This window comes from Epinephelus fuscoguttatus, linkage group LG4 (assembly GCF_011397635.1).
Source record: "Epinephelus fuscoguttatus linkage group LG4, E.fuscoguttatus.final_Chr_v1".
Lineage (NCBI taxonomy): Eukaryota > Metazoa > Chordata > Actinopteri > Perciformes > Serranidae > Epinephelus > Epinephelus fuscoguttatus.
This window is the reverse complement of record NC_064755.1, coordinates 9,742,966-9,762,998: the sequence shown is the minus strand read 5'-3', so window position 1 is coordinate 9,762,998 and position 20,033 is coordinate 9,742,966. Positions and strand designations below refer to the sequence as shown.

Genomic DNA, 20,033 nt, shown 5'->3' with positions numbered 1-20,033 from the left:
CTCACATCGAGCAGACACTGATTCATGAAATCACAACATGTTTTGTTGACTCGCGTATTAGCCTTAGTATGTCATACCCATCATGAATAAGTAACTTCTTGTTTGAGTAGGGAGCACCATAGAAGCAAAGGGGCAAAAGACTATGGTTGCTCTTCTTGTGAGCATTCCTGACTTAGATTGACGTTTTTTTTATTAGAATATTGAGTTAAACATTTTTAAATCCATTACAAAGGACAAAGTCTAATTCTATAAACTCCTTTGTAGGCTACAGCAGACAGTTTGACTTGTTATAGTCGGAAAAGAAATCACAGGTTTCACACAGGTTTTAGATTCATCTCTACTGCCATTGACTCGCACTTTGCGCCCTCTGTTTTGAGTGCGTTATGACGCATTCCTGCAGGCGCCACTGAGGTGTCCTGTCATCTACGTAATCCCGTCCCGTCGCCTCCCCTCCCTCCTCCTCCGGCCGGTAATTGATGCCGCTAAAAGTTTGAGGTGGTATGGTTCTGATTAGTGATGTAAGAGGGGTGTAATGGTACAAACCTCAGTCTCCACCAATGGAAATATGGGCAGGGCTCTACACCCATTTTCGGGGATCTTGATATATAACGGCGTAAAACATCCCATACTGTTCATCTTATGTGAGAGTAATTAACCTGCACCGCTGCTTTTTGGAGACACTCGCTGAGACCTGTTGAATAATGAAGTAAGTACAAATGTGATTTTTATATACTTTCATTCATTTTATTTCATAATCTCAATTAACGGTCTGATATTAAACAAATGAACTGTGAATGGAGTTGAATTAAAATAAAATGCACGTTTTCTGTTTTATTGATGATTTAGAAGATATACTGTTGTAAGTCGATCTTCTAATGTTCTAATGTTTTTGCGCATTAATAAATTCATCAAAGACCTGAGCGACTCCGGTTCATCTCCTCTCTGTCGGTTCAATGAATGGACAGACTGAATTCTTAATGACTGAAAAATTAAATAATAATAAATTGAAAATCCAGCAATATTAACAAAGAAAGTCTGCTGAATATGTTCATCTGGTTATAATCTTTGAATATGCGCAGTCAGATGTGATCATTAGCATATTTTGATCACAATAAACCTTCGTATTTCCTTTATGCGTCAAACCACAATTTCTAGGCAGATTTTTGCAGTTCCACATGAGTATTGCCAAAGTGAAATGAAAGTAGGAATAACCCTGTATAAAATACTGCTGTATAAGCAAAATATGCTCTTAATTTTTTTATGTATGTTAATATGTTTAATATGTTTAATACGTGTCAAATATTAGGTATAAGTACTCATTGTGTGCAGGATTACATTATTATATATTATATATTATATAGGCTGTTATTAAATTTTAAGCAGGGCTGGGGGGAGTTCTGCCTTAAGACATTTCTGGATTGTGTTTTATTGTACATATAAACTTTTTACCAAACAGAATACATTCAGATTCAACCCCTTTGTAATCACCAAAAGTTTTATTAGAAACTGACATTTAATTACATATATTTTCTCGGTAATGGTAATGATTACAGTTACATTCATTTTGTATTAAGTATTGATTAGGTAACTTAAACATTAACATGTAACTAGTTACTCCCCAACACTGCATGTAGGAACTTATCAAGGTTGTAGCTGTTTCAGGGGGAGCTAAGTTTGAGTATTTTTTTTTACAGTGTTGGGCATTTCAGTCTGTAACAATTCATTATATTTTATAAATTGATCACAAGTAAGTTAACCTTAATGTTTAAAGTAAATATATATCAAATACATGTAATGAAGTTTCACTACTGTACTGGGGAAGTATAAAGTAGCATAAAACAGTACCTCAAGATTACACTGAAGTATTGAGTAAATTTATTTTACTGCTCTATCACTCATTGTCCATCATCTTCATCAGTTCCAGGATGGAGAACAAGTCTTACGTGGTTCAGATGAATGGAAATGGAGTCCACGGCAAAAGCGCTGTCAATGGCAAAAGCCTGAATGGAAGCGGAGTCAATGGGAAGGCAGTACACGGGAACGGCATCCATCACGTCAGTGTGAATGGCAGCTTGTATCCAGCCAAGGCCAAGAGCCGCAGGCAGAGATGGGAAGTGAAGCCCTCAGAAATGGCCAACAAAACACTCAATCCCATCAGAGCCATTGTGGATGGGATGAAGCTGACTCCGAACCCAGAGAAACCCATGATTGCACTTTCCATAGGTGAGAGGGTTTCTGCATGATGAAACTGAAGAAACTGAAACTGAATCTAGAGATGCCACTTTGTTTTTAATCAGTAGTTATTAATTTATTAATTAACCAACAATCAATAAGACAGATGTCAGACAAATACTCGTCAGATTACTCCAACAATGTGTGACTATAATCAAAAAGACTAAAGATTTCCAATTAGTTTCTAAGATTGGAAACAAACTACATTTCTTACACATGTATGTATGCGGTATCCCATGACTCCTATTTTTTTCATGTGTAGAGAAATGCTGACTTTTAACATGAATGTAATGGTTAATCTTTATAGTCTCTTGCTGTTGAGTGATTGCTTACTATTATCTGTTCCCAGGGGATCCCACTGTGTTTGGAAACCTGCCTACAGACAATGAAGTGCTGCAGGCCATGAAAGATGCCATCGACTCACAAAAATACAACGGCTACGCTCCTTCCGTTGGTGAGTCGCGCTAACCTAACTAAATCCAAAGTAAACATTGATGAATGCACAGATGCAATTTCATGTTGGTTTTAAAAACAAAGTTGCAGATACTTAAAGCTGAGATGTTTTACAGTTAGGGGACTCTACATAGTGACCTTCAACTTGCATTTTGAATTTTTTTAACCAGAAATTGTCTAATGTCAAAATCATTTACTGCTCACTCAATGGTGGAATGTAACTTGAGTATTTTAATTGTATGCTACCTTGTGCATCTACTCCTCCACATCTCTGAGGGAATTACTGTACTTTTTACTACTTCCCACTTTTTTACTTATTCTTTTTTTGTACTTTTACATTTATTTGATAACTTTAGTTACTTTGAAGATTCAAATTATTAATACAAAATACAATCCACCAATAAATGATGATGATTTATTACAGATTAAATCGCCCAGCAGTTTATATGGGGATTAAAATGAGCTCCATCTTGACCAGCTGTGCCATTTAGGTCACGAACACCTTGATGCATCAGTTAATAATCCTGTAATATATAGAATTCGGAAATGGGCCATTCTGCATGATGAGTACTTTTACGTTTAGCACTTCAAGTATATTTTGTTGCTAATACTTTTGTATTTTTATTTGAGTAACATTTTGAATGCAGGCTTTTACTTGTAACACAGTATTTCAACACTGTGGTCTTGCTACTTTTACTTACATAAAAGATCTAAGAACTTTTTACACCCTCCTCCTGCAGCTCCCCCCTCTACACTATACACCTCCCACCAGATGATCATGGACATATTCATGCACTTTATACAGTAACCCAGTGTTGCCCATACATTGATTTATTTAACCTTATTTCATTGTCGATTTACTCAGTGCATTCACTCAGCTCCTCCTTGCTTAGCTCTCTCTCTGTTTATCAGTCCACAAATTAAACAAGAATGGGAGGACAGTGGGCAGCAGCTTAAAGACAGACCTCGGTCTGAGGCTGTATATGCGAATTTGGTCAGTGCAAACCCCCCAGAGCTGGGTGTCACAGCGGGCTGGGGACCAGCAGCAGTGCTGGGTCTAACCTGTGTAACAGCAGCAACAGAAAGTTTTCTGATCCAGCGGGAAGTTGGGGATGTCAGGTCCCCGGAGCTGAGGTTTGCACTGGCTGGATTCGGGGTGCTTTGGTCACTGACAAAGTACCTGTCTCCAGAGCTACTGCCTGCTCTCCTCCCGGCGAGGTGGCCTGTAGCAGTGGGGAGTGAGACAGAGGACACATTGTGATTCAAAACTCTAGCTAATGTTAGCTAGCTGTTTATTATCAGCCTGTCTTTTAGATTCTATTTTTGATAAGTTCGTCCACCTTTTGTGGGTTGCTTTGCAGTGTAGGCAGTTGTTGCCAGTGCTGGAATAGCAACTTTTTTTTGCAAGATTTTTTGCCACTCAGTCAAGCTTTCATCGAAGGGACGTGCACTTGTATCTGCATTTTTAAAACATCCAGTAGGAGCGCCTTCTGTCTGAAATGACCTGTGATTGGCCACAGTCTCCTGTCATTGCCCGACATTTCTAAATCCTTGAAAAAGTGCCAAGATGAGGCGCAGAAGTCTAGTTTTAGCTCAGTCCAACTGAATTTCAACATGCTCAAAGTTTATCCTGGGATTTTTGCTGAATGATGCCAAAATAAACTGCCTAACCAAACTTTAAATGACTTGATTCACCATCAGTTGACCCAATGTATCTCTGTTTGCGCATGCTTAATATTTTCTCTGTGTCCACCTGCAGGTTATTTGAAGAGCCGACAGGCAGTGGCCAACTTCTACAGCTGCCCTGAGGCTCCCGTAGAGGCAGAGGTACTAACTCATACTCCAACTCATACCTCTGTTTTTAATGTATGCTTTCTCATCCTAATTCTTCTGCAGTGCTACCTCTAAATCTGAGTCACAGTATACAAGAACTTAAGGGCATAATGAGTGAACGAAAATGACTTTCAGCAGTATGATGTTACAACAACTGTACATGCGATATTACGTTCATAATATTAATAGGCTTATAATCAGATGTATATGAGTGCATGTCTTGAAAGTCAGTCTGCTTGTCACAGTGACTTTATTCTAGTCAAAGACTATAAACTGTTAGGTGTTGTTGTTAGCATGGATATGTGGTTTTGGTGTCTAGGCTCTTTAAAGTAAAGTGCACCATCCTCTCTTCCAGGATGTGATTTTGACCAGTGGCTGCAGTCAAGCCATTGACCTGGCAATCAGTGTCCTGTGTAACCCAGGGGACAACATCCTGGTCCCATGCCCAGGCTTCTCCTTATATAAGACTCTGGCTGTGTCCATGGGCATTGAGGTCAAACTCTACAACCTTCTGGTAAGTAGGAGGGTGTATCATCACAATACTGTTTGTTCTCTTTTGTTTGAAACACAAACACTAACTGAACCTACTGAACCTTTCAATTGGTCTATTGTAACTTTATTCAAAGTTCAACATTTTTGGAAATAAGTTATATTGTTCGCCATCGATATAAAATGACGTGATATGTTAAGTAAGGGAAACCCCATCCATCCTCCATCCCCCTAAAAAAACTCTAAAGTTGTCTTAATTATATTTTTTTATTCATTAATAATAGAAATGAAAAATATGAGCCAATTATTGTGGTTTCAGAAGTGGCTGGAGTCATTTCTTAATCAAAAAGGCTCACTGGTTAGCTTGCTGCTGTTGGAAGCACAGACATGGCATTGTGGAGCCCATTGTATTCCTTAGCAAGTCCAGCCCATATTGCGCTCTGATTGGCAAATACTAGACCTAACCATGACCTCTTTGCCCCAACCCTAATCGCCTCTACCTTCCATTCATCAACATGACAAGTACTAGCCAATCACAGCATGTAGCACTAGCCAATCACAGCACAGTTCAGTGATCTGTAATAAGGCACAGAAGTATGGTGCCAAAAAATTCCCCCTCATAACTAAAAACTGAACTAACTGGCCATCAAACACAATAGAATGTGTAATAAATCAGTGGTGGACCAGTTAGTTCAATGACAGGAATTAATTTCCCCCCTGAACAAAGAATATATTTCATATTTTCAACTGACCACAGGCCAATGAAATGTAACAGCAGTCTAGTTAAACATGGGTTGCTGACATAATTGCAAAAAAGTCACTGTGGAGAGGACTTGTGGGATCAAAACAGTGATGTTGCTGCACATCATGTATTAATGACTTGGCCAGTCAGATGCTGTACAACAGGCTTTTGAGGACATGATACCTGTCACCTTCCTGGTACACTCTCAAACACTGCATCAGCCTAACCTCACTATGATATTTCTCATGTTTGCAGTAGTGAGTATCCCCGAGCATCATCAAGACATGGATGTATTATCATGCACAATAAAGAGTCTGCCCTAACCAGACTACAAAGATGCTTCCTCCCACTGTACAAAAATAAAGCCAACATATGTCAGTAGCCTAGGTATAGCTGCAGTTGGAGCAGCTACATGACTCGCCCACCACTATAATTTACATCAGTCCACCTTCAGCTCCCTCCGCTTCTTGGTCTGGAAGTGGAAGACCTGGACAAAATGCGAAGATAGCGTTTGGCTAACTATGAAGTAATAAATTAAAAGACAAGTGGTTATGTTCGTCATGTATAATGAATTGACCTTCGCTAAGTCCTTTGAGCTAAACATTGTGCCCTGGGCATGTGTATGGAGCTTTATCCCTATCTTTATTCAAGAGAGTGGTCTACCAGTTTGAGAGCATTATTTATTGATTTCACGTTCAAAAACCCTGCCCTCTCACTCAAATAGCCTCTGCTTGCACTTGGATCTACTCTGTTTCTGCTCAAACTGTGTGCTCACACTCAGATACCATATTGCACGCACTCAGATACCATGTTGCACACACTCAGATACCATTTGCTCACACAGATTTCCTGCTCGAGCTTCGGCTTTTCTCCTCGCGCTCAAACTGTTTCTGTGCGCTCGTGGAATTTCTGCTTTCAGATTTCTGCCCTGCGCTTGGATTTTTTGTGTCGCCAGATTTACTGTTGACCAATGAAATGATCCCTGCCTCCTTATGGGCGCGCTCACCTTAGATTTAGAGCGTCCCGCCCGGGCGGGTACTCTTTAACCGGGTTCATCCACTCCCACCCTCTTCCCCTGTCAGGAGTTATTTTTCAACAGTCACCGGCTCACTATTATCCCTTACAAATATATATGTATGTATGTGTGTATATATATATATATGGAGAGAGAGAGAGAGAGAGAGAGAGAGAGGGAGTGATACTGTATATTGTCGAAGACAATTACAGCTGTGTGACGATATACAGTACAACGTCACGACCTCATGTGATTATTATTATTATTATAGGCTATTGCTTTTATACAACAGTTCAACAACAGCTTAAACAGCAATGCTGAGTAAGGAAATGTTAACAAAAGGTGATGAAATAAATGATTTAAGTATGTTATGTAGCTCCGCGAAAAAAACAGTTCCCCCAGTCTGTTGCCAGGCAATGCAGCACACACAACAGGAACTGAAAAGCTACTTTGTATTTACATTGATCTGCAACTGTGTAACTTCGTCCAGTTCGGCTGATGAAACGTTAGCAAACCTGGATGTTGGCACGGCCGGATTCAAACACACCTGGAGGTCTGCATAGAAGAGTCCTGGCTTTCCTTTTCCTCGTCCTCTCCTGACGACCACTCATAATTTAATTCAAAAGTAATTTTAGGGAAAATAGCCATCTTCTTGGTGTAACGCTAGTGTCAGTTTGAGTCAATGTAGCGAGTGTGACTGCTGGTTAATTAATGGTTGTATTTATATTTATAACACCTGTGAGCAGAGTGATTTTACTCTTACAAGTCCCAGTCTATATCAGCACTCACCCCAGATAGCACATCTGGCCAATGTCAGCCCGATGTATCAAGTTTAGATCGTTAACACATAGCAGGGAGAACGTTTGCTCATTGCCAAGACGTCGCTGAGACGTCGTCCTTTAATCGAAAATGACCACCACGCCACATTCAAACATATTCATATGCTTCGTTAACTACGACTATTATTCATTTAGATCGGACTTTTCAAACTACAAATATTTCACCATTCAATGTGAGAAATGCTAACATTCAAAACTAGCTTGACTGTTACCCTATTTCGTGTAAGTGTGCACAATTTAGAGAGTCAATGTCAAAGTCAATTTGACAAACTTTATTTTTCAAATTTCCATAAACAATATCTGATGGCGAGTCCGCTTCTCCTGGCAGCCTGCACGAGACAGAAAAGACATGAGCACATAACTTCAAAAAAAAAAAAAAAAAAAAATCCCAACTTCACCACTGTATTTTTTTTGTTAGCATTTCAGCTGTATTTTAGCCAGATTGAAGGCTTTGGGTCCGTCACTCTGCTTAATTTATTGTTGAAACGGTTAAATAACGGGATCTGGCGTTAACTCCATTAACTGTTAACAGCAGCTCAACAATCAGTCCCTCATTTCGGAAAAACGGTCTTGTGGTTTCAAAACTGCGCTATTACCCATAGCCACCGGGTCAGTTTGCTTTGCAGAGGAGACGACATCGACTGATAAATTGCCCATAAAACCACATTAACAACATACTGAAGGCATCCTCAAACTTCACTATTTCACCTCCGTGGTCCTCTCCGTTCCTCTGACCCACACTTGAGCACCCATCCAGGCCGCGGAGGTCAGGCTCGGGCGGGACCATAGGTGAGTGGATCCCAAGTCTCGAGCCCTGCCCGGGACCACGGGTGGCAGCTCCAGGCACTTCCACTTTAACCCAAAACGAGTGCTCACGATAACCAGATGAGCAGATAACGTCAGCTAGAGAAAATAAAATGTAGCAGTTGTAGCCTGTTAGCTAGCATGAGCTAAACTAGCTATCAGCTAACGAAAGATAACGTTAGCTGGTGGAGGACCTGTGCTATATAGACTACACCCAGTCGTGCCTCACCACTCACCAGGAACCTCTTTTAACGGTCACAGAATAAAGAACAAAGCTATTAGCTGCCAATTTATTTCGGTTAGCTTAACGTTACCTGAAACCAACTGCAATGAGATACTGTGTCCCGCGAGCTCAGTTCCAAACAAACACCGCCGAGATGAAATTCTGCCTTCAGTGGCGACTTCCGTATGTGGGCGGGTATATTCTACGGCACTGGGCCAACCCAAAGCCGACGTAACAGAGACGTTTGACGAGCTGGGACAAAAGAGTATTAAATTTAAAGATATCATATATATATGGCACACGTGTAAATTAACAGTCCCTTTATTCCAAAAGTGGTAAAGAAAGCAATAGAAAAACATTTAATTTACAGGGCTTTCCCTGGTGGTTGGGAGTGGATGAACCCAGTTAAAGAGTGCCCGCCCGGACGGGACGCTCTAAAACTAAGGCGAGCGCGCCCATAAGGAGGCAGGGATCATTTCATCGGTCAACAGTAAATCTGGCGTTTTATTGGTTGGGGAATTTTGACAGTGTTGTTACACTAAAAAATCCAAGCGCAGGGCAGAAATCTGAGAGCAGAAATTCCACAAGTGCACAGAAACAGTTTGAGCGCGAGGAGAAAAGCCGAAGCTCGAGCAGGAAATCTGTGCAAGCAAATGGTATCTGAATGCGTGCAACATGGTATCTGAGTGCGAGCACACAGTTTGAGCAGAAACAGAGTAGATCCAAGTGCAAGCAGAGGCTATTTGAGTGCGAGGGCAGGGTTTTTGAATGTGAAATCAATAAATAATGCTCTCAAACTGATAGACCACTCTTGAATAAAGATAGGGATAAAGCTCCATACATGTGTATTAATGACACTCATTACCCAGAAAGGCTGGAAGGTGATACACATTTCCTCCCCATTTCAAAACAAAAAACAAACCCTGAAAAGTGTAGCCTTAGCTAGCTAGTTTACACATGCTACTTTTGCTTTTAATGTCTATAATAGTGAAAAGAGGCCTAACCTGATTAACAGGAACCAGTGAAGGGAAACAGGGAAAATTTGCCGATATCAAACCAGCTGTAAGTCATCACAGTTTGTGCAGATGAACGCTGTTTGGCTTTCCCCAGAGCTCTCCACCTGTCCACTGGAGGAGGTCCGGCGGCAGAGGTCCAGCGAAGTTTCCCTCTATATATGGTTCATGTTTACACTGTGGTCTGTAGCCTGTAGTTTGGCTTTAGCTTCTTACTATCTGTATCTGTTCAATCTGTTTTTGCTGCTGAGTCAGTTTGACATCTTGGATATATCCATTAAGCGCATATTGTAGACTCTTCTGTCAGCTTTTCTCTAAAATTGCTTTTTCGTCTTCCCAAAACTTTGGTATTTCCTTAGAGAGTGCAGTTGTTACATTGTGGGCTCTTTGCTATCTCCGACAGCTTGATGGACCATTACAAAGGGGCGGGGCTTAGTGAACAGTCAATTGATGTGGATTATTGCTACTTTTGGCCCTATTTATTCATTCCAACATCGTGTAGTAGCAGGTTTCAGATAACTTGGTATGATACTACTGTGTTGATGGGCTTATGTTCTACTAGAGGTGAGTGTGGTCTGTCAGGGTGTGTTGTGTACGCTACAAACAGAATGTGTGTGCAGCCAGGGCTGCCCCTCCCTAAACGCAGAACACGCGCTGTGCGTAGGGCCTCATCTTCCATGGGGGGGCCACATTTTGCGCGAGGGGACGCATTTGCGCATATGCGCAATGGATGCACACATGCGCTACCATGAGATGCGCGTAGAATCAGCTCGAGGAAGGAGAGAAGAGACCTGACCGCCCATGCGTCGCTGCAATGATTGACAGCACTCGACATCTTAACAATCAGAGGGGTGCGCTGGCAGGCACTTGCAGAACTGCAGCAGGTGAAGAGTTGTCAACATGTCGTCCAAAAGAGCCTCAGGAGTATGTGCGGGGACGGGAGGGAGGGCGGGCTCCACGGGGAGACCCGAGCCTCGGGGGTATGTGCGGGGCGGGAGGTCGGATGATCCCAGAGAGGGGAGAGGGAGAAATATAGCTAAGTAAGATGAAAATAGAAAAGAATGTCTCTGTATTTTATTTCTGTTTTCAGTGTTTAATTAAGGTGGGAGAGGCGGAGGGCTGAGGGAGATCGGACGCCTCCAGAGAGGGGAGAGGGAGAAATATAACAAAATAAGATTAAATAGGGAAAACCTGTCTCCCTCTTTTATTTTCAGTGTTTAATCAAGGGTGGGGGATTGAGGTGGTAGAAGTTAATTTCTTTTGATGAGTAATTGATGGCTATTTGTGACTCAGATTTGTTTATTTATTTATTTCAGTTTGAAGTTATTTTTATTTAATATTTATTTATTTATTTCAGGTTGAATTTTTTATTTTATTTGACTCATACAGCCAAACTACTGTATCTACAGTACATTTGTTATTGCCAGTAAAGGTTGTCAAGTTAAATGGCAAGTTGTTATACGGTCATTTTGTACCTATGATACATTTGGGATGGGGGCCTCCAAATAAAATTTCGCTTAGGGCCCCAATTTGGTCAGGGGCAGCCCTGTCTGCAGCTATACATGTCTCAACATATCCAGGATACAGCTGCTGCCATTGTGCGCTGGTGATCATTTGAAGCCAGTGTCTGTGCAGTAGCAATCTTCACTGTATCAAATTCCTGTCCATACACCCGTCTGACCAATCGCGGGCAGCGGTGTTGATCATGAACATATCAGCACACATAGCTGTCAATCATGACGTCAAACTCCCTTTTTTAAATTAAATAACTAATTAAAAACAAACTTCCCAACATTTGAACATGATAAGAACAACGTAAAATGACAGAAAAAAACTGGGGAAAAAAATTACTTGATATGAACTCTGATCTTTTCGTTTGATTTCCCGTCTGCTAACATGGAGGGGTCGGGGTTTATGACCTACACTGCAGCGAGCCACCAGTGGGTGATTGAAGCTGGCAACTGTTATATTGTCCATCGTTATACACAGTCTATGGCCCTAACTCTGACATATATCTTTGATTTGCAGCCAGAGAAGTCATGGGAAGTTGACCTGCAACACATGGAGAGCCTGATTGATGAGAGGACATCTTGTCTGATTGTTACGAATCCATCCAACCCATGTGGCTCTGTCTTCAGCAAGGAACACTTACAGAAAATCCTCAAAGGTTAGCTGCAGTTCTGCCCTGCTCTGTTTTAGGAAAAACAGTTAGAAATACTCAAAGGCTTTGAATTTGTTGAAGTCAGAGGCGAACATTTGGACTATCACGTAAATAATGAAATAATTCTTCTTCTTCTCAGTGGCCTCCAGACACTGCGTTCCCATTCTGGCTGATGAGATCTACAGTGATATGGTGAGTACAAACCCAGGGCTTGGCCCACTGTAACACCAGCGAGGCACATTTTTCACCACAGTGAGAGAAAAGGTTGTGTTTCATTTGGTGGTATTTGCCCTGGCTCTGAATGATGGTTGGACAACCCCACATCAGCACAGGGGGGATTAGGGGCCATGTGCTGTGAATGAGACCTGGAAGCAGCAACCAGTAAGGCGGGTAGGCTGGATGAGCAGGGGTCATGGAGGTCAGCAAGGGCAACTTACAACTGAGTATTTTACTTTCATAATATCATGACTTCTCTTTGATATATTCCAACTTTATTTTTTAACATATTAGAACTTTGTCACATGGCATTACAACTTTTTATTGTAAAAACTAAATTTTTAGTCCATAGCTAACCCTGGCCTCAGGTTACTTTACAAAATAAATCTCGATGACTCGATGAAAATCACATATTTTACATTTGGAGAAAAGAGAGAATTGACAAAGGTATGGCACTTGATGGTAGATATTGTTAGAGCACCTGCGTTTTTTCTTGAATATCTTATGATTAAGACGGTCCACGAGCACACTACTATCTTGTTCTTCAAGGTAGATATTATTAGTTGAGGCATCAGGGTTGGTAGGCGGAGAGACAAAGTTCGATCAGTGTATCCCTAATTTGTTAATGCAGTAGCTGACAAAGAAAACTATAGAAGAAGGAAAGGACGTGATGTCAGTGACAGTGTTCAAATTTTGCATGGTGAAACAGCAAAGTTATAATGGGTTATTGACTCCAATAGAAATGACACCAAACTCTGGACAGATGCAAAATTTGGACATGAAGTAAAAAGGAACCAAAACTGTTGCCCTAGTGACACAATAATAATAATGAAGCTGTCTATACAGCAGCAGCATTTCTTTCTAAGAAACAGTGGGGTACATTCAGATTGATTTTTTGTGTGGAGTTTGACTGCTGGAGTGTTTTTGCCATTTATTCAGTCCAAAGGGCTAATGACATTACAGACATTAGATTTAGCTGTAGTGGAGGTCAATTTTCAAACTTAAGGTTACATTTTATCAGCTCATGTAGTCATGTCCTAACAGAACCTCGATTCAAGCAGTCAAGAGCAAATTCATGTCTGTTTGCATTCAGTCACATCTTTCTATTGACTTTTTTGCAACTGTACCTCCTCTCTGATCAGTGGCACCCCAAAGGGGGGCCCATGGCCTTCTCGACACAATAGCTGGGCTTCCCAGAGGCTCCCCTAGGCGAAAATAATTGGAGGCTGATATTACTGTCTTTAAGAGGCTGTGCTCATATTTTAAGTAAGATAGTGAAGGCAACCTAAGGCATGGGTCTTCAACAGGAGGTCCGTGACCCCTAGGGGGTCCTCAGAGTTACTGCATGTGTAGGAGGGGGTTTCTCTTTCAGCTAAGGTGTTCTTGGCCTAGAAACATTGAAGACCCCAGACCTAAGCCATCCATTGGTACCAACCATGTCGGTATAGCTTGTTGGGAACACAATGCTGTAAGCCCCTTAGATGATATCTGAGTCATCTCCAATGCACTGGGGTTGAGGCCAAAATCAAAGAGACAGATAGTGCTCGAGCTCTCCCTTTAAACAGGCAAATGACCAAATTTGAATGTTGACTGCGAGAAAACAACATTCTCGGCACATTCAGTCCAAAGCATTTACATCAGTGTCAGCCTTGAAAAGTTTGTACCGGTCAAATTGTAGTTGAAGGTCATGCAAACATGTACACAGCTATACACGTAGACTCCTGCGTGCGCACACACACACACACACACACACACACACACACACACACACACACACGCACACGCACGTACAACTGAATGCTGCTCAATAAAAAAAGTGGAGTGTATTCCAGTAATTTTCCACTCAGGAAATATTCAGATAAGGGGATAAATACAAATCATTGGTGGTGTATAAACGTATCTTTTAGCCTTTGATTCACTGAATATAACCGGTTTCAGTTTTTGGTCTTTATTCAGCTTTGTTCTTTTACAAGTCAGTGTTATATAGCATATCACATTAATGTTGATGCTGCCCTTGAAGAAATTATTAGTGGTGTGATATTAAAAAGGACAAATAGACAAATAGAGGTTTGGTTTGTTCATTTATTAAAGTGTGAGGTTTATGAAAACAGTCTGTGTGTCAGCCATCTGCACTGAGTGCACGCGGGATGTTGCAGTTTCAGAGCGAAGACAACAGATCAGGTCACAGACGGAGCTGAAGAGAGTACAGCTGGATACCAGAAAAGAAGCTTTGTCTTGCAGATACAAAAAAAGGGAAATGTGCCTTTTCACCAGTCACACAAAGAATGCTTTTTGGAGGCTTGCATTTATGCTTTTAAAATATGTCGTGAGAGGAAACATTTAGAGTCGAGGTTATTGAGTGCATCCCCACCATATGAACACTTCACATTGAACCCGAGCAGACCAGAATGACTTTGCACTTTTTTGGCAGCATGTGTTTGCAATTAGTGCAGATTGTCAGGATTTGGCGCAGCAGGAACAGTAGAGGAATGGGGGCGTGTGGTGGGTGGAGAGCCAGTTGGGGGTGTGTCGGTGAGGCCTTTTCTTTATGGCCTGAGTATTTAGGGGGGAAGGGGTCAAGGTGTCTTTTAACAGCACCAGCCAAGCTAGGTTCAGACAGTGGGGCATTATACCCCCGATTGCTCCTGCACAAGGCCCTCAGCACTGAATTACACTCTGACAACACATGTCGGTTTTCTTTTTTTCACACTTTTAATTCATACAATTCTAAATAACCAGTAGTGAATGCCGATGTAGTTGGTAATTGCTCCATGTTTTCTCACATCAAGTGATGTGGGTTAGGGTTAGCAGGGGATCTGAGCTCAGACACAAACCCAAAATTGCGGAGAGCTATGTCGGCACATTTCATGCAATGCTGTTATGTCACTCATAGCAGTCTGGCCAATAGGACGTGGGGCAGTTCCCCGCTGGGCGCCACTGATAATGTTTAATGAGAACCAGCTTTCTGTGGGAGCATTGCTGACTGTGGTTACTGTACACTCTCCCTTTCCCAATGGCCTCTCTCTCCTCTTATTCTTCATTTGGTTTCTCCCTCATCTCCACAATAAATGTTATATAATTGCATTAAAATAGCACAAAATAAGTATTCTTTATAATAAAATAAAATTATACTTAATATTTCTGATTAATGAATTTATTATTATTATTGTACTTGGGGTATTTTTTCAAAAGTAATACAGCTAATTTGCATACCATGCTTGTTTTGAAGCTAAGATACTTAAAAAGTTCGAGGCATGCTGCTTGTTAGAGTGCTGTACCAGCTTTCAATACTTTTATATTAGCAGTAAGACTAATGACTATGTGTAATGTGAAAACGGTTACTAGTTGTGACAAATCACAGCCTCACTCTGCATTTCCCCTCAGTTTAATGCATTGTTTCAGCATATTTCAGTTCAGTTTATTGGTTTAGTCAACAACATCACTGATTTGGCTCACTCTTGCCACTCTTAACAATCTCATTTCCAGCTGCAGCAGGCCAAGCACCAAACAGCAGACAAAGTAAGCAACTAGCTGGTGAACATAATGGAGCATGTAGTTGCTAAAAAGCAAGATATTGTTTCTCAGGAGTTGGTAGAGACCAAAACAGAAATAACATGAGAGTGATTTTTGGCCTTAAACACAACTCCGAAAGCTGCAAAGGATCAAGATCTTTGGCAGTTTATGACACCCACATCAAAGATAAGCTGATGATTTCTGAGGCAGGGGAAACAATTCTGTCCAGCTGTTTCCTCTGCTGAACTGTGGAGTAACTATACCACACAGATATAGAAAAGGTTAGAACACTTTCAATCGCAGACACTTTCTTTCTCATGTTGGGGGGAGGAGATAGTTGTTTCGAGGACAATAAAAAACAGAGAAAAGGAGTTTCATTTGACGGCAGCATAAACTAAAATTTTGCTGTCTTAACGCATTCCATTTTGTACCTGCATGTGTCCTCAGGTTTTCCCTGGCTGCAGTTGTCCCTCCATGGCATCTCTCAGCAGTGACGTTCCCATCCTTTCCTGTGGCGGCTTGGCTAAGCGCTGGCTGGTCCCTGGTTGGAGGTTGGGATGGATCCTCATCCATGACAGGAATAATATATTTGGATCCAAGGTATGTAGGCTTTATTTCTACATTCTTCTTTAAGCAGTGAGCGAACAAGAAGACTCCAGTAGATTACTGTTACATTTACCTAATTAACACATGCAGTATGTCTCCTCCGTAGATCCGAGAGGGTCTGGTCAAACTCACTCAACGTATTCTGGGAGCCTGCAGTATCGTCCAGGGCGCCCTGGAGAGCATCCTCAACAACACACCTCAAAGCTTCTACAACAACACCATCGGCTTCCTGAAGGTAAACAGGGGAATAATTTGTTATGTCATTCTATATAGAATATGTCTTCTTACCATGTCACATGTTATTGGGACTTGTGTGTGTTAATATTATGTGCTGGCAACACAAAAACAATACAGATGCGAAGTTAATGAGGCTCTCTTGATGGGCTGGACACATAAATTAAGAAAAAGAGTGAGAAAGTCTTTGCTGTTGGTGGACACGGACTTTGAACCATGAGAAAGCTGTGTCCCGTGTGAAACCAAAAGTCAGTGTGGTTGCATTAATTTATGGACTTTACATTATTACACAGAGTACTTAACGTAGGTATTTTACCTAACTGTGCAATGTATGTAAGTTTACATCACTTACGTGCAGTATGTAAGTATTTTAAGCTAAACTAAAATCTTTTCCTAAATTATGTTTTTGTTCTCTAAACCTAATCAAGTGTTTTTCTTTCCCTAAACCAAACTGCGACCGTTTTTAAAAGACTTTGCATTAGCATTGTTTTTGTGTTATAAGCATGTAGTATTACACATTTCTTGTCCACCACCACTTAATGTGTTGTTAAAAAGTCATCATTACATGTCTTTAGTTCCAGCCCGTTCTCATTCCCAACTCCTCAAATAGTGATTTTGGTGTCAGAAACCGATGCAAAAAGACACCTTGTGCAGGGGTATGATATACACTGTCAGGCCAGTAACAATGTAATATAAGGAGCTGGAAAGTTCTTATAGGGCAGATAAACCAAGGGGTGGATGGTCCATCAAAGCTCGGGCTTTTACTAGACTCTCACCTTGGAGACCGCTGTTCGCTTCCTGTGTAAATGTTGAACTAAACCATGATGTTTTTTCTGAATAAGTTTATTTTTCTCTATGTATCTAATGTGCAAAAATTGTACTTTTTTTCTGTAAAAGCAATAGTGTATTTTGAGAAGACACAATGCGCGTAACAAGTGTAAATTGAAATGGCGTCCTAGTACCTCAACAATAGACAAAAGAGGGTACTGAGCACATCATATGTAGATGTGGAAGTCCACTGACAAAGCGACTATATTTGACGAGTTGGGATGAGAACGAGTGGTCACCTCTTCTACTATGTCTTTTTTAAAATGTTTTTTTACCTGTTTTATTCATATTATTTGGACTTCCAGTATGATGTATCATGATAATATGTATATGAGACTGATTGGATGGTTTATGTTTTGCTTCCTCAGACCAACTCTGAGATTTGTTTTAATGAGCTGTGCACCGTCCCTGGCCTGAACCCTGTCATGCCCTCAGGAGCCATGTACCTCATGGTCAGTACTAAAAGTGTGTGTGGTTTATGCTATTTAGGAATATATGTATGTGCATAATTATATTTTTTGACCCATGCATGTGATTCCTCATTCTACAGTATTATATTATATTAAAGGAGGTTTAAATATGAATATAATTTTCTTAAAAGAGGAAATGTGTGTGTTTGTGCACATTTTTTCCAGGTGGGGATTGAAATGGCTCACTTTCCAGATTTTAAGGATGATGTGGAATTCACTGAGCGGCTGGTGACTGAGCAGTCTGTCTTCTGTCTGCCTGCCACGGTGAGACACCTTTGTCTATTTATCCTTTTGTCCCTATGTCCATCTACACACTTAAATTTAGAATGAGATTTAAGGAGTGCGTGTGATCCTTTCTGTTCTGACAGTATCCATGTTCTGTCCTCTTCCAGGCCTTTGAGTATCCCAACTTCTTTCGCATTGTGGTGACGGTGCCGGAGGAGATGATGGTGGAGGCTTGTGGTCGGATCAGAGAGTTCTGCCAGCGCCACTATCGGCCCCGCAGCAGTGACAGCAATGATCTGGACCAGTGATGCAACAGAGCTGGACCAGCCGTAAGACATGAGCCTCGACAACAGAAGAACTGTCCTCTAGTCACAGATACTGAGCAGGAATCAGCTTTGAAATTTTATTCCATTGTGTTATGAAGTTAGAGATGTAGAAATCTGATGTCAAAAACAGTGTTAATATTTCATCATCGCTGTGGCAACAAAAAACTAGGAGAGCAACATATCTTATGGTCCACTGATGTTGTAATTTTCGATGTAAACCGTTTGAAATAAGCAGACCTAATATTTATATTTTATACAACTTATATTAACCTCTTCTTGTGTACTTTGTGTATTTATATAATTTGTGAAATGCTTTGTATGCCTTTGTAATGTAACCTCTTTGATATTAACCACAGGATTGTAAAACATACACTCTGTGCACACCGGCTGGCTTCTTTGCTGTCACAATTAGTGAAGTGATCATTTATTTGATAATCCATTTTTCTAAACTTTATGTATTGATAATTTTCTGTATCTTCTACTTTGCTTGTGCTAGAAAATAACTCAGTGTAGTTTTAGACTGCATTGGCATGCTCTTTATTTCACAACATTCCCTGTATGTTGTTTATATGTTAATTGTGTGCCATATTGAATTACATATATATATTTTTACAGACGCTAAAGTTTGTTCAGTGGTTTTGTTAATGCTTGCCTAATAAAAGCATGTTGACATGACTCTCAGATCAAAGTGCTTTGCACACAAAACACCCACAGCCCATGAAAAAGACTGTTCTGTGTATTATAGGATGGATTCTGATCAGTAAGGAAATGAGCAGCCTAATAGAACCCCCATCACAAAATAAGACATTTACAAGAAAATGATACACGGGCTGAATTTTTCTTTAAACTTGAAAATGCTACGATGTCCACTTTACATCACTGATCACAAATGTATATTTTAAGGTTTTCTTATATTCAGACAGACAAGATGCAAGGAGGTGTGTTTTACCTGCTTGACAGTTTTGACTGAGACTCCAGTCTTCCTCAGAAGCGTCATCCAACGTGTTGCTGACATGTCACATATCAGGTGGTAGGCCTGACAGACCAATCAGAATCTGTCAGGCCTATCTCGCCTCCCATGTCTAAATAAGAAGACAGTATGAACCTTATCAATCTGATCACAAATTTGTTTTAGAGGACTTTACAATCTGCAGCATACCAACCACTCTATGATTAAAAAATAAAAACGAAATAAAGGTTTTGAAAATGTGGTGGAGCGTTTTGCCAAGTATACTAACCATATGAGAATAATAGCTCAGGGTTTTGTGAAAGTGTGCCCCCCTGAACAATATGGTTTAAAATTCCTGCAATTCTCTTCTTCTACAGTACAGGCCAAAAGTTTGGACACACCTTCTCATTCAATGCATTTTCTTTATTTTCATGACTATTTACATTGTAGATTCTCACTGAAGGCATCAAAACTATGAATGAACACATGTGGAGTTATGTACTTAACAGAAAAAGGTGAAATAACTGAAAACATGTTTTATATTCTAGTTTCTTCAAAATAGCCACCCTTTGCTCTGATTACTGCTTTGCACACTCTTGGCATTCTCTCCATGAGCTTCAAGAGGTAGTCACCTGAAATGGTTTTCCAACAGTCTTGAAGGAGTTCCCAGAGGTGTTTAGCACTTGTTGGCCCCTTTGCCTTCACTCTGCGGTCCAGCTCACCCCAAACCATCTCGATTGGGTTCAGGTCCAGTGACTGTGGAGACCAGGTCATCTGCTGCAGCACTCCATCACTCTCCTTCTTGGTCAAATAGCCCTTACACAGCCTGGAGGTGTGTTTGGGGTCATTGTCCTGTTGAAAA

At 40.8% G+C, this 20,033-nt stretch overlaps 1 protein-coding gene across 1 annotated transcript; it reads left to right on the top strand.

The window, feature by feature from the left end:
• The first annotated feature begins 518 nt into the window (after nucleotides 1-518).
• Nucleotides 519-18,897, top strand: tat (tyrosine aminotransferase). Its single transcript, XM_049573729.1, has 12 exons — nucleotides 519-706; nucleotides 1,919-2,223; nucleotides 2,582-2,686; nucleotides 4,445-4,512; nucleotides 4,874-5,032; nucleotides 11,672-11,810; nucleotides 11,944-11,996; nucleotides 15,981-16,133; nucleotides 16,246-16,374; nucleotides 17,570-17,653; nucleotides 17,837-17,935; nucleotides 18,064-18,897. The coding sequence occupies exons 1-12, from the start codon at nucleotides 702-704 to the stop codon at nucleotides 18,202-18,204; spliced, it is 1,440 nt and encodes a 479-aa protein (XP_049429686.1). The 5' UTR covers nucleotides 519-701; the 3' UTR covers nucleotides 18,205-18,897.
• The last annotated feature ends 1,136 nt before the right edge of the window (nucleotides 18,898-20,033 follow it).